The 15,631-nt window shown below is 40.3% G+C and overlaps 1 protein-coding gene across 1 annotated transcript in view; it reads left to right on the forward strand.

The window, feature by feature from the left end:
* The window catches only part of LOC140211221 (PC3-like endoprotease variant B), a 1,844,543-nt gene that overhangs the window by 1,532,475 nt on the left and 296,437 nt on the right, over positions 1-15,631 (forward strand). Inside the window, exons 13-14 of the mRNA XM_072280838.1 lie at positions 2,152-2,245; positions 13,533-13,718. Coding sequence (XP_072136939.1) covers positions 2,152-2,245; positions 13,533-13,718 — 280 coding nt within the window. The remainder of the gene's footprint in view (positions 1-2,151; positions 2,246-13,532; positions 13,719-15,631) is intronic.

The raw sequence follows: 15,631 nt of genomic DNA on the forward strand, positions 1-15,631 counted from the left end.
TGTCCTTTTAGACTGGAGACAAGGAGGAACTTCTTTAGCCAGAGAGTGGTGGATCTGTGGAATACTTTGCCACAGGCAGCTGTGAAGGTTAAGTCTTTATGTATATTTAAGACAGAGGTTGATAAACTCTTGATTGGTTAGAACATGATAGGATACGGGAGATGGCAGGGGATTGGGGCTGAGAGCAAAATTGGATGAGACATGATGAAATGGTGAAGCAGACTCAATGGGCCTAATGGCCTTAATCTGTTCCTATATTTTATAGTCATATGGAAACATCGACTGCTTATGCATTTCCATGGATGCTACCTGACCTGTTGAGTTCCTCTAGCATTTTGTGAGTGTTGCCCTGATATCCACCATCTCAAAGGTTCAAAGGTTGAAAAGTTAATTTATTATCAAAGCATGTATCTATATACAACTCCAAAATTTATCTTCACCAGATCACCATGAAAAGAACATGAAAGTCATTCAGAGAGAAATATCAAACCCATCTGCCTCGCACAAAAAAGAACAGCATCCCGATTATCAACCCCAAAGCCCCCTCGCCTGCACAAAACAGAACAGGACATTGATCCCTGATAAAACAAACCCTGCCGCACACACAAAAAAACTTAACAGAGCATCAGCCCCCAAACACCCTCCCTTCACACAACAAAACGGAAAAGTAACAGTTAAATAAAAAACATAGAATAAATAAACCATAAGCCTGAAAAAGGATAGAAACATAGAAAACCTACAGCACAATACAGGCCCTTTGGCCCATAATGCAGTGCCGAACATGTACTTACTGTAGAAATTACCTAGGGTTACCCATAGCCCTCTATTTCTCTAAGCTCCATTACCAAGTAATAGTCCAATTGATGAATGCGATCCTTGAAACCATCCTGTGATATCATGAACATTCATCAAAAGAGAGGGACATCAATAGACAGAAAGACCTATCCTCCTGCCACAGTAGTGCTGGACTACTCACAGATTCCTTCTCCGACTGCAATCAAAAGGAATGTTGCTGGTGCTGAAGACTTGCCTGCCTTTGCATTCATCTCGATGTCTCAATTTTCCTTGTCGCTTTATTTGGCGATTGGTGGATGCTTGAACCAGCAAAATGAAGTCAAACTTCAGCTCGTGCCCTGTCTCAAAGTTTCTTCACATTGAGGCCATCCAAGTACACACCTGCTTCCCGGTTTCCAAACTGTAAATCACAGGCTCTAGCAGTCTCAGAAACAAAGTTAAGGTGAAAAACAGATGTAAAAGATGTAAAAAAGACATTTTCCTGAGCTATCTGGAAGATGTCAACAAGGGAGCATTGTAACTGGTGCCATCTTGGCCAGAAGTTATGTATATTCTGCAACTGCATACTTTCTCGTATTCTGAAAAGCAGTGGCAGGTTTAGAGGGGCAATGAATAGCAGAGACAAATGCAGATTGGGAGAATGCACATCAACCATTTCAACAAAAGGAAAATAAACTCGTGGTTGTCTTGTGCAGTATTACCTCACCAAGTTTCTTGAAGATCTCCACTTGTTAATTGCTCATGAACACATGGATTTTAAACTCTCTCTTAACCTCATCAGTTGAAGAATGAGATGTGTCATAGAAACCCACCAAATATTGAAAGCCTAGTGTATGCGGAGAGAATGTTTCCTATAGTGGGTGAATCGAGAACTAAAGTGCAAGGTCTCAGAATACCAGGACATCAATTTAGAATAGAGATGAGGAGGAATTTCTTCAGCACGAAAATGGTGAATCTATGGAATTGTTGCCAAATCATTGAATTTATAGCAAAAAATGAATCTTAAGTTAGTATATGGTGACATATTGTATGTACACTTTGATAATGAATCTCATGATAAATTTACTTTCACTTTGACTTCATATTTAAAGCATTGGTTGATAGTTTCCTGATTAGTCAGGGTGCCAAGGTTAGAGGGAGAAGGCAGGAGAATGGAAGTGAGAGGGGAAAAATAAGCCATAGTGGAATAGCAGAGCACACCCAATGGGCTAAATAGCCTAAATCTGCTCCTCTGTCTTATAGTTTTATGGAAATGTCACAAAAAAAGTACCACCTTCTTGTTGGATTTAATTTAGGCTGAATGCTTTCATTTTAATGATTCTTTCTTCAATTTTTTTTCATGTATTACACCAACAGAATTATTCCAGCTGGCAAAAGTGTGAACCTCCATCTCACTACAAATGCTTGTGAGGGCACTGCTAGAGCCATCAATACACTGGAACATGTGCAGGTTGGTGAAATTAATTGATTACAGTGATGATCCAATGACATTATAACTGTTTACCATAAGACCATAAGCAGAATCAGAATCAGGTTTATTATCACCGGCTTGTGACGTGAAATTTGTTAACTTAGCAGCAGCAGTTCAATGCAATACATAATCTAGCACAGAGAGAGGAAAAAAATAAATAAAATAAAAAATAATAAACAAACAAGAAATCAATTACGTATATTGAATAGATTTTTAAAAAGTGCAAAAACAGAAATACTGTATATTAAAAAAACAGTGAGGTAGTGTCCAAAGATTCAATGTCCATTTAGGAATCGGATGGCAGAGGTGAAGAAGCTGTTCCTGAATCGCTGAGTGTGTGCCTTCAGGCTTCTGTACCTCCTACCTGATGGTGGTAACAATGAGAAAAGGACATGCCCTGGGTGCTGGAGGTCCTTAATAATGGACGCTCCCTTTCTGAGACACTGCTTCCTAAAGATGTCCTGGGTACTTTGTAGGCTGGTACCCAAGATGGAGCTGACTAGATTTACAACCTTCTGCAGCTTCTTTCAGTCCCGTGCAGTAACCCCTCGATACGAGACAGTGATGCAGCCTGTCAGAATGCTCTCCACGGTGCAACTATAGAAGTTTTTGAGTGTATTTGTTAACATGCCATATCTCTTCAATCTCCTAATAAAGTACAGCCGCTGTCTTGCCTTCTTTATGACTACATTAATATGTTGGGACCAGGTTAGATCCTCAGAGATCTTGACACCCAGGAACTTGAAGATGCTCACTCTCTCCATTTCTGATCCCTCTGTAAGGATAGGTATGTGTTCCTTCGCCTTTGGAGCGTAGAAGGTTGAGGGAGGACTTGATTGAGGTATTTAAAATTATGAGGGGGACAGATAGAGTTGACATGGATAGGCTTTTTCCATTGAGAGTAGGGGAGATTCAAACAAGAGGACATGAGTTGAGAGTTAAGGGGCAGAATGTTAGGGGTAAAATGAGGGGGAATTTGTTTACTCAGCGAGTGGTAGCTGTGTGGAATGAGCTTCCAGTAGAAGTGGTTGAGGCAGGTTCGATGTTGTCATTTAAAAAAAAATTGGATAGGTATATGGACAGGAAAGGAATGGAGGGTTATGGGCTGAGTGCAGGTAGATGGGACTAGGTGAGAGTAAGCGTTTGGCATGGACTAGAAGGGCCAAGGTGGCCTGTTTCTGTGCTGTAATTGTTATATGGTTATATGGTCTTACCCTTCCTGAAGTCCACAATCAGCTCTTTCATCGTACTGACATTGAGTGCCAGGTTGTTGCTGTGGCACCTTTCCACTAGTTGGCATATCTCACTCCTGTATACCCTCTTGTCACTGTCACGTGTCCGGCAGCAATGGATATGAAATTGAGTCAGGTTTTATAAACAAACAATAATATTTATTAACCTCTACTCAAAAACATAGAAAAGTAAACAAACTAGCTTAACCAGAAGTTAACCGTTACGCGGCTATATCGAACAAACAGTCGAACTTAGAAATAGGTCTTAAAGTGGTAAATTCCAATACAGTCTTAAAGTAGTAAATTCAAAAGTCCAAGTGATTTTTACAGTCTTTAAGGAGAGACTTTACTGCAGCAACAATTCCTCCAAAGACAATGACGAATCTGTCAATCATAGTCGAGCGATGCCTTGTTGAAGCGATCACGAAGAAATAAAGGAACCGACCTTTTCTCTTGGGAGGGTGGACACTGCACAAACCATCCTGACCTTGCAGAGGTTTAACTCAAATGTGCATGCCACAATTTCCCAGATGATTACGATTCCAAACGATCGATCACTTCCAAAACACTGAACGTCGATAACTTTACCCAATCCTTTGGCTTCCCATACATTGGTAAGGTCTTCACTCTCCAATATTAGACTGTAAAAATAAAAAAAATGTGTAACAAACAAAAACTGGCAGCTATTGGCGAAAATGCCGGCAACTTATGTGTTTGTACCTTAAAATAGAAAGTAAAAAACTGTGTCACGCTTTGGCGGGCTTCCTTAAATACCGTAGGGTACATGCCATCACGTGACATAACCTCACCCCCATGGTCATGAGACAATTACATCATCGCACTCACAAGACCATTACATCATCCCACTGTCCCGTGATCAAACTGTGGGCATGTAACACCTTCCCCCAAAAAAGGAAAATTTTGATCTATCATGAGCAAAATTTTAACAACTATTTACAAAAAAATGCTAATGTATAAAATCTACAACATAAACCATATACATAGAATTATCATACAGCACCTTACAACTAATATACAGCCGGAGTGTTACAAATATTAAAATTCCACTCAAAAAAAACATTGTAAATTCAACATCGGGGTAGACAGTCAGCAATCACATTATCTTTGTGTTCAATATGAGTTATCAAAATATTATACTCCTGTAACATCAAACGCCAATTCAGTAATCTTCTATTTTTTTCATTTTACTCAAAAATATTAATGGATTATGATGGGTATAAACTATGAGTGGTTTCTGAGTTGCACCAACATACACATCAAAATGTTGTAAAGCCAAAACAAGAGATAATAATTCTTTTTCTATGGTTGAATAATTTCTTTGATGCTCATTAAATTTCTTAGAAAAGTAAGCTACGGGACGATCAACCTCATCAATCTCATCCCTTTGGAGTAACACTGCTCCTGCAGCCTCGTCATTGGCATCCACAGTTAATGAAAATGGCTTTTCAAAGTCAGGTGACCTGAGCACAGGTTGATGACATAGCATAGTTTTCAACTTATCAACTGCCCCCTGACAAAGCACTGTCCACACAAACTTTTCACCTTTCTTCAAGAAGTTAGATAATGGAAGGGCAAAGTCAGCAAAATTCTTACAAAATTTTCAGTAATATCCTACCATTCCCAAGAATCTTCTGAGTCTTTTTACCAGATGGAGTGGGTACCTCTAAAATTGCCTGAACTTTTGCCTGAATAGGAGCTAATCTACCATGACCCACAACATAACTAAGGTAGGTCACAGTGACCAAATTCACTTTTAGCTAAGTTAATAGTTAGGTTAGCTTTTGAAAGCCTAACAAACAGTTTCTCCATTGCAGTAATATGTGCTTCCCAAGTATCATTTCCTGTAACTAAATCATCAATATAGGCATCTGTATCTTTTAAACCATGAATCACAGAATTAATCATTCTCTGGAAAGTTCCTGGTGCATTCTTCATTCCAAACAGTAGAACATTATATTCATATAACCCAGATGGTGTTACAAATGCAGAAATCTCTCTACCTCTATCTGTCAGTGGAACACTCCAATACCCTTTTAACAAGTCAATTTTTGTAAGGAACTTTGCTTTTCCAACTTTGTCCACACAGTCATCTACCCTAGGGATTGGATACGCATCTGTTTTTGTTACAGCATTCACCTTCCTGTAATCAGTACAAAACCAAATAGTACCATCTGGTTTAGGTATCATGACAAAAGGTGAACTCCAATTCGAAGTAGAAGGTTGAATAATATTATTCTCTGAAATGTGCTTAATTTCTTGCTTAGCAAGTGCACATTTTTCCATGTTCATCTGATATGGATGTTGCTTTATGGGCTTGACATCTCCAAAATCTACATCATGTGAAGCTATTGTGTTTCTTTTAGGAACATCTGGAAATAAATCCCTATATTTAAAAATTAACTGCTTCATCTGCTGCCTCTGCTCTGGCTGTAAATGAGCCAATTCCTCATCAATATTTTCCAGAATTGTTGCGTTTGGTAATCTGGCAGAAATAATGTTGAGTTTAAAATGAGTTTCAGATGAATCATCTATTAAATTCCTAGTGGGATCAGACTCATTATTATTGACCACACCAATCATAGTGGCGGACTGTTTCTCATAATATGGTTTTATCATATTCATATGACAAAGCTGCATTGGCCTTCTTCGATTTGGTATTTTTACCACATAATCTACATCATTAACTTTAGATATAATCTCATAAGGACCATGAAATTTAGCTTGTAGTGAGTTTGTTTGCATCAGGAAAAAAATCAACACCTTATCTCAAGACTTAAATGACCTCATTCTAGCTTCCTTGTCATACCAAGTTTTCATTTTCTCCTGAGCAGATTTTAAATTTTCCCTTGCTAAGCTACAGGCTTTTTGTAATCTTTCCTTAAATTTTAAAACATAATCCAGCAAATTAGTATGTACTTCTGTGTTAATCCACTGTTCCTTTAATAATGCCAAAGGTCCTCAAACTCTGTGCCCAAACACAAGTTCAAAAGGACTGAAACCTAGGGATTCCTGCACTGACTCCCTTACTGTAAACAAAAGTAAATGAATGCCCTCATCCCAATCCTTCTCATTTTCAACACAAAACATCCTAATCATAGTTTTGAGGGTAGAATGGAACCTCTCTAAGGCCCCTTGTGATTCGGGATGATACGCAGATGATGTAATCTGTTTGGCTCCCAGCTTATAAACTATCTGCTGGAACAATCCAGACATAAAGTTACTACCTTGATCAGATTGGATCTCCTTAGACAATCTAAAATAAGTAAAGAGTTTTACATGAGCCTTTATTACAGTTTTAGCCATTATATTCCTAAGAGGTATTGCCTCTAGAAACCTAGATGTGGTACACATAATAGTCAGCAAATATTGGTGGCCAGCTTTAGTTTTTGGCAAAGGGCCTACACAACCTAGAATAATTTTAGAAAACAGTTTACCAAATGAAGGAATAAGCTGCAATGGAGCCACTGGAGTAACTTGATTATATTTACCCACAACCTGACAAGCGTGACAAGTTCAACAAATGTTGCCACATCTTTTCTTAAACCAGGCCAGTAAAAATGTTTAAAAACCTTGTTCACAGTTTTCTTCACACCTTGATGGCCACCCAAGGGCATACTATGAGCCAAGGTTAAAATCTCATTCTTATAAACTTTAGGAACTACTACCCAGTGAACAAATGCCCATTCCTCACATGAAGGAATTGTATGTGATCTCTACTTCCTCAATAACACTCTACTCTTCAAATAATATCCTACTGACACTTTCTCAATTTCACTATCTGGAACAGTTTATTCTTTTAATTTGACAGTCTCAGGGTCTCTACTCTGCTCTGCTATAATTTCCTTCTGAGACAGAGACAAATCTTCATGGTCAGGCTTACTATAAGAATCTTGATCAAACAATGAAGGTAAGAAAGTTCCTGACAAATCATCAAAATTTGAGTCCTGAAATTGAACGTTTATGGGTAGCAGACCCATCCGCACCAGCAATCTTTTTGGCCATAGCTCGGGTTACAACACAGGAGGAATCCATGTTAGAATCCATCTTTGGTTCATCAGAGATGGGCTTAATTATCAAATGCACTTCGGGAAAAACTTGTTCATCTGCTAGGTCATTCCCGAACAACAGAGAAACATCATTCACGAGTAAACTGGGTTGTAGTCCTACTTTAACAGTCCTGAAACTAACCCTGATGTTAAATTTACTCTATGCAGATGTACAGGCATAAGGGCACTCCCAACACCTCGTATATAGTTTACCTCACCAATGTCAGACTCATCACGAAATCCTAGAACACTGTCTAACATAAGTGACTGAGAAACTCCAGTATCCCTAAGAATTTTTATTGGCACTGGAGTGGACTCCTCTTTCAAGGATACAAATCCCTCAGTTATAAAATGATCATATCTCCTCTTAACTTGGTCAGACCCTGACAAAGCTTTATTTGAATTTCTCGAACCCTGTGGATTTACAGGTGTTTCAATATGTTGCACACAGGCATCTGGGACTGCCTCCTTCTTGTTCTTCTTCAGTCAGAAACAGTTAGCTATTACGTGACACACAACAAAGTTGCTGGTGAACGCAGCAGGCCAGGCAGCGTCTCTAGAAAGAGGTACAGTCAACGTTTCGGGCCGAGACCCTTCCTCAGGACTAACTGAAGGAAGAGTTAGTAAGAGATTTGAAAGTGGGAGGGGGAGGGGGAGATCTAAAATGATAGGAGAAGACAGGAGGGAGAGGGATGGAGCCAAGAGCTGGACAGGTGATTGGCAAAAGGGATATGAGAGGATCGTGGGACAGAAGGCCCAGGGAGAAGGAAAAGTGGGAGGGCGGTAATCTTCCTGGGGTGTGGGCTAATGGAGACCTTCTGTTTTCTTCAAGCTGACTTCTAGTCTGAAGAGCACGGCAGCCTCTGTGAAGCAGGGTGTTATACGCTGCAGGGCTGTCTCTGTGTGGGCAACAAGGGCAGCATCGGCAGCGAAGTGTAGCTCTCAGATGAGTTGCTCCAATGTCTTGGTGTGGGACTGTAGTCTCCTCAGTTTAAACAGGCTGCCATCGGTGCGGTATCGGATGTAGACACCACCCTCATTATCAAGGTCTTCTGTGGCCCTTTCGAGCATCATGCTGAAGAAGCAAGATCATAATGGGGTAGATTGTGAGGTCAAGAGTCCACCATTTTCGTACAAGACATCCATTCAAGAGACTGGTAACACCAGACAGAATCTGTCCTTGAGCTTGGTAGTATGTGCTTTCAGGCTTTTGTTCGAGAGGGAGGAGAGAGGATGTGCAGAGTGCATGTGCACTGCCTTTGATTATGCTGACTACTTTACGTGAGAAGGATAGACAGAGTCCTTGGAGGAGAGATTAGCTGCCAATTTGATTTGCAAACGTATTCAAAACCGATGCACAGTAAAGCAACCTGGAATGAACCACTGCCAAAGAAGTTTGTGATGGCTGTAACCCTGGCTGCCGTGACCAAGCGTGGTATTGGGACTCTGAGTTAGCAACGTACAGGGACTGCTTGTCATTGGGGCTTACAGCAGTTGCCTGGCGCAGTACCATCTGCAAGTAAGCTGTTCTTCAGCAAACTCCAAGGATGTGCTGATATCGTCAGATTTGAGCAGTCACCTGCTGACTTCCGATGACAAGACCACAGCATGGACGCATTACTGGTGCTCGTAATTCTTCCAATACTTCTTCCGTTTCAATAGGCAGCAATTCTACTCATGATAATGGAAAGGATTTACTGATAGAAAGGCAAAATGAGTTTAAAGAAAATTATGTGTAGCTCTCTACAGTTCAACAGTGTGAATTACACTGCCCATTGCTAAAGCTCTCCAGTCCTGACAAACCATTGCAGAGTATCAGTATTTGCAGACTTCAGCAAGTTTGCATCCAGATGGTGATATGCCACAGAGCTCTGACTTCCATTGTCCCAGTCATGCTTCGAGCATTATCATTTCTGAAGAAAAACTACTCAATTAAATGGTCAACAATGGCAGCTCTTGAAGGTTAATTGTTAACTGAGATTTTAAGTGAATATTCACCCTCCTCATCAGTTAAAATTGGTTTGTTTTTTTTTGGTAACTTGTAACTGGATTAGATTTGTCACTTGTACAGTGAAAAACTTTGGACTGTGTTCCAAACTGGCAGATGATGCCATCATGAGTACACTGAGACAGTAAATGAAGGATATGTCACAGTTACCATAAAACCATAAGACCATAAGACATGGGGGCAGAATTAGGCCAATTGGTCCATTAAAATGCAGCACCATTAGTCCAGTGATCACCCAAGGGTGACTGACAGAAGGGCCAGAGAACTCAAGGGTCACTTATGGAATAGGCAGACTCCACACAGAGAGCACTGGTGGGCAAGGTCAGCCTGGATCGTTGGAGTGTAGAATGAGAATCTGAATTAGGTTTATCATCACTAGCATAGATCATGAAACTTGTGGTTTTCCAGCAACAGTACAGTACATACAATATGCTACAAATTTCAGTAAGAAATATATAAACAAGTAGTGCAAAAAGAGTAAAAATAATCAGGTAGTGTCCATGGTTTCATGGACCATTCAGAAATCTGATGGCAGAGGGGAAGAACCTGTTCCTAAAAAGTTGATTGTGTGTCTTCAGTCTCCTGATGGTAGTAATGAGAAGGTTGGTGTATGGATGTCCTTAATGATGCATGTGTCCATCTTGAGACATTGCCTTTTGAAAGTGACCTCGATGCTGCGGAGGCTAATGCTGATGATGGAGCTGGCTAAGTTTACAAACCTCTGCAGTCTGTTGTAATCCTGTGCAGTCGTCCCTCCAGACCAAGTGGTAATACAATCAGTTAGAATGCTTTCCATGGTACATCTGCAAAAATTTGCTAGAATCTTTGGTAGCATACCAAATCTGATCAAACTCCTAATGAAGTATAGCCACTGGTGTGCCTTCTTTGCAATTACATCCATATGTTCAGAAGTGTTGATATCCAGGAACTTGAACCTGCTCACCACTTCCATTGCAGACCCGTTGAGGAGGACTAGTGTATCTTCCACTGACGTCCCCTTCATGAAATCCACAATCATTTCCTGGTCTTATTGACATGGAGGATGTGAAGCAGCAGAACTATTGCGGCACCACTAGGATACTTGTTTGAGATTGGTGTTGATTGCAACCTCAGAACTATTCATTATGGAGTATCTCCATTAAATTATGACTAAATCCTAGTTTTCATTCCAGTCTTTTATTTATTTATGAGTTGTGGGAATTACTAGCAAACCAACAGTTAACATCTGCAGATAAATGGTCATTGTTATATTCAAGTGGGCCTTCACATCTGAGACCTCACTGTGAAGATGAAAATTGTGTAGAAAGATATGAAACAAGAGGAAACAATCAATGATATGAAGAGGAAATAAAACTGTGGTCATACAATAAACTAGCTTCTCAGGAAGATGGAAAATTTGATTTCCTAATTCTCAACAGGATAACCTTCTGATTTTAGAGGTACTCCTAGGTAAATACTCAGGAAAGGACAATTCTGAAGAGTAGGCAGGAGAAATAGCAACTCAGGTCATTTCTCAGACATTCTTCCTAACTGATCTTTAAAAGAGAATTTTAAGAAGCTTGAGAGCTTGTTGCTTTCTCAATCTATCAAGGCTGAATCAATGGATAATGCAGGGACAGGGAGAGTGTGAAAAATAACAAAAGAAGTCTCGTACAGCCACCAGGAAAAAAGATATTGAAATGGTACCAATAGATTCAAGATAGCTCAAGATTCAAGTTTGTTTAATGTCAAGTGTAAAGGGGAACAAAATAATTGTTACTCCAGATCAGATACAGCACAAAAAACACACACAATAAGATAAAGAGCACAAAAATAAAAAAACACAATAAATATAAATACATAAGATAGCTTCTGTAAATATATCTGTACATAAGGGGATGCTAGGTACAAGAACACCTGTGCATAAAGTGAATCCGACAGGAAGTGATAAAGTAGTGGTGGTGGGGGGAAGGTGTGGAACTTCAGTAGTCACTAAAATTGCATTAATCTTACTGTTCTACAGAAAATTTCATCTGTGTTTTCCTGAACGTTCTGTGTGATTGGAAACAACTGAGTATTAACTGGGAATTGAGTTTCAATAGGAACTGATGAACAATCAGGTTTAATATCACTAGTGTGAAATTTGTTGTGTGACATGGTACATGGTATTAAAATCTGTAAATTATATAAAGTATATATACATATAGTTAAATGAATTGCAATCTCCATTCAGAAATCTGATGGTGGAGGGGAAGAAGCTATCCCGAAATCTTTGAGTGTGTGCCTTTTGGCTCCTGTACCTCCTCCTTGATGGTAGCAATGAGAAGAGGGCTTGTCCTGGGTGATGGTGATGTTACCTTTTTGACGAAGATGTCCAGAATGCTGGGGACGCTAGTGCCCATGATGGAGCAGAATGAGTTCACTATTTTCTACATCATTTTCTGATCCCGTGCTGTGGTCCCTCCATACCAGACAGTGATGTTAAAATGTTCTCCACAGTACATCTGTCGAAATTTGAGAGTCTTTGGTGTCATATCAAATCCCTTAAGCCCTTAATGAAAGGTAGCTGCTGTCGTGCCTTGTTGTGACTGCATCAATATGTTGAACCCAGGATAGATCCTCAGAGACATTGACACTAGGAAGTGAAATTGCTCGCCCTTTCCAATTAACACAAGTGTTTTTTGGAAGATTTGAACACTAAGCATCCCACCTCAGTACCTTCTCAACAACTCCCTGTCAGGTTGAAACTCGGTTCTTGCAATATGATGCCAAGCTCCCAGCTGTATTCCAATGCAGCATGTTAATATTCATTTAAAAGATGATTTTGGTTTGTTTTTATTCTATTGAAATCCCTTTTATTTTTATGATTAGGTGTGGAACCATAGAGCACTATAGAACAGAATCAGCAGCTTCAACCCATCTAGTTCATACCAAACTCTTATTCTGACTGGTTCCATTGACCAGCACCTCAACAATAGCCCTCCGTACCCCTTCCATCCAAGTGCTTATCCAAATTTCTCTTATATATTCAAATCAAACCCACATCCACTGGCAGCTCATTCCACACTACCCCCCCCTTGAGTGAACAAGTTATCCTCACCATACCCTTCATAATACTGTATAACTCTGACAAATTTCCTCTCACCCTTCTACATTCTAGGGAATAAATTTAGAAACATAAAAAAACCTACAGCACAATACAGGTCCTTTAGCCCACAAAGCTGTGCCGAACATGTCTTACCTTAGAACTACGTAGGGTTCCCATAACCCTCTATTTTTCTGAGCTCCATGTACCTGTCCAGGAGTCTCTTATTGTATCCCTATCCCTATCCACTATCCACCCTATCGTATCCACCTCTACCACCATCACCAGCAGCCCATTCCATGCACTCACCACTCTCTGCGTGAAAAAACTTACCCCTGACATCCCCTCTGTACCTACTTTCAAGCACCTTAAAACTGTGCCCTCTCATGCTAGCCATTTCAGCCCTGGGAAAAAGCCTCTGACTATCCACATGATCAATGCCTCTCATTATCTTATACACTTCTATCAGGTCACCTCTCATCCTCCGTCGCTCCAAGGAAAAAAGGCCAAGTTCACTCAACCTATTCGTATAAGGCAAGATTTTCCCTTGAGGCAAATTGAGAACAAGTAGTAGAGACCTTGAAAGTGAGTTCAGTGTTGAGAAGAGTGAAGTTATCCACACTGGTCCAGGAGCCTGATAGTCAAGAGGTAGTAACTGTTCCTGAACCTGGTGGTGTGAGTCCTGAGGCTCCAGCAACTCCTCCCTGATAGCAGCAGTGAGAAGAGAGAATGGACGGGATGGCTGGGTGGGGGATGGGGTAGTAAGAGTTAAAGGTTAACATCCAGAGGGCAGGCAATAGTGGAATTATGCAGAAATTCATTTTACTCAAAGCTTTTGGGACACACAATCTGTTTGCCATAATTGAATGAATGTTTTTATTGAATCTTCTGCCAGGCTGTTGTTAGCATTACCAGCATCTGCAGGGGTGACCTCAGCGTTGACCTGATCTCTCCCTTTGGAACAAAGTCACAGCTTCTGAGTACACGGATGTTTGATTTGTCTCAAGCTGGCTTGAGTAAATGGACCTTTATGTCCGTGCATTCGTGGGGGGAGAATCCAATCGGCACCTGGACACTGAAGGTAGGATTATGACAGCAATCTCTCAATAATACTTTGCATTTGATTTTCTCAAGTAGGTAATATTCCCTTCCTGATTATAAAGCCCTTAGCTAAGACGTACTCTTTAAACAGTACACTTCAGAAACAATGGAATGTTATGATGAGGTTGTATAAGGCATTGGTGAGGCCGAATCTGGAGTATTGTGTTCAGTTTTGGTCACCAAATTACAGGAAGGATATAAATAAGGTTGAAAGAGTGCAGAGAAGGTTTACAAGGATGTTGCCGGGACTTGAGAAACTCAGTTACAGAGAAAGGTTGAATAGGTTAGGATTTATTCCCTGGAGCATAGAAGAATGAGGGGAGATTTGATAGAGGTATATAAAATTATAATGGGTATAGATAGAGTGAATGCAAGCAGGCTTTTTCCACTGAGGCAAGGGGAGAAAAAAACCAGAGGACATGGGTTAAGGGTGAGGGGGGAAAAGTTTAAAGGGAACATTAAGGGGGGCTTCTTCACACAGAGAGTGGTGGGAGTATGGAATGAGCTGCCAGACGAGGTGGTAAATGCGGGTTCTTTTTTATCATTTAAGAATAAATTGGACAGATACATGGATGGGAGGTGTATGGAGGGATATGGTCCGTGTGCAGGTCAGTGGGACTAGGCAGAAAATGGTTTGGCACAGCCAAGAAGGGCCAAAGGGCCTGTTTCTGTGCTGTAGTTTCTATGGTCTATGGTCTATGGTCTAATGAAAGCTAAATACAGTAGACTCTGGTTAATCGGGTCATCCGTTAATCAGGGCAGCTGCTTATTTGGGACGACTCTTAAAGAATAAAATCTACTGGAGAAAATAGCTGGGATGGTCATAATTGGGACAGGAGACTGTTGAACAGTTTCTAGCTAGTGTCAGTTGAATGCACTTGTGTGGCTGTTAGACACTACACCGTGCTTAGAGTGAACAGTTTTTAAATAGCATCAGCTGCATTGTGTTTGTGTTTGAAAAGTGTTTTGTCACTGAAAGTTGGTGATAAATAAGCAGTAAGACCATTCATTCAGAACTGTTTTTCTCACTGTGGTTTCAAGCATTGGGGCTTGGAGATGCCAGAAATGCCAGCAGTGAAAAGAAAACAATTTCTCTACTTCAACAAGTTAGGGACTGTGAAGAATTTGAAGTTATTGAAAATCATCTTGAATGTTACAATAAAAATGAAGATTTAGAAGATACAATCATTGAAAGCATTGTATGGTGGTAGTCAATTATCTGTATGAGCTGTCTGTGCTGATTTTCTTCATTTACAGTCAACCAAAAGAAGACAACACCATAAACTAATGCACAATCTTACAGTACTGTAGTAATATTGGTAATAAAACCATAAAACCATCAGATATAGGAGCAGAATTAGGCCATCTGACCCATCATGACTGTTCCTTCATTTAATCCTGGCTGATACAATTTTCCTCGTAGACCCATTCTCCTGCTTTCTGTCCGTATTCCTTCATGCTCTGACCAATCAAGAACCTATCAGTTTCTACCTTAAATTTAAATAAAGACTTGGCCTCCACAGCTACCTATTGCAAAGAATTCCACAAATTCAACACTATCTGGTTAAAGAAATTCCTCCTCAGCTTTGTTCTAAAAGGATGCCTCTTATTCTGGGGCTGTATACTTTGGTCCTAGACTTTCCCACCATAGGAAACATCCTCTTCACATCCACTCTATCAATGCCTTTCACCATTCAATTGGTTTCAATTAAGTTACCCCTTATTCTTCTTCTTTGAACCCTCTCTAGTTTCAGCACATCCTTTCTAAGATACTGGTAGGGCTCCAAACCAATTTACAATACTCCAGTTGAGGCTTGCAACGAGACCTGGGTGTCATTATACACCAGTCATTGAAAGTGGGCATGCAGGTACAGCAGGCGGTGAAAAAGGCGA

This window comes from Mobula birostris, chromosome 2 (assembly GCF_030028105.1).
Source record: "Mobula birostris isolate sMobBir1 chromosome 2, sMobBir1.hap1, whole genome shotgun sequence".
Lineage (NCBI taxonomy): Eukaryota > Metazoa > Chordata > Chondrichthyes > Myliobatiformes > Myliobatidae > Mobula > Mobula birostris.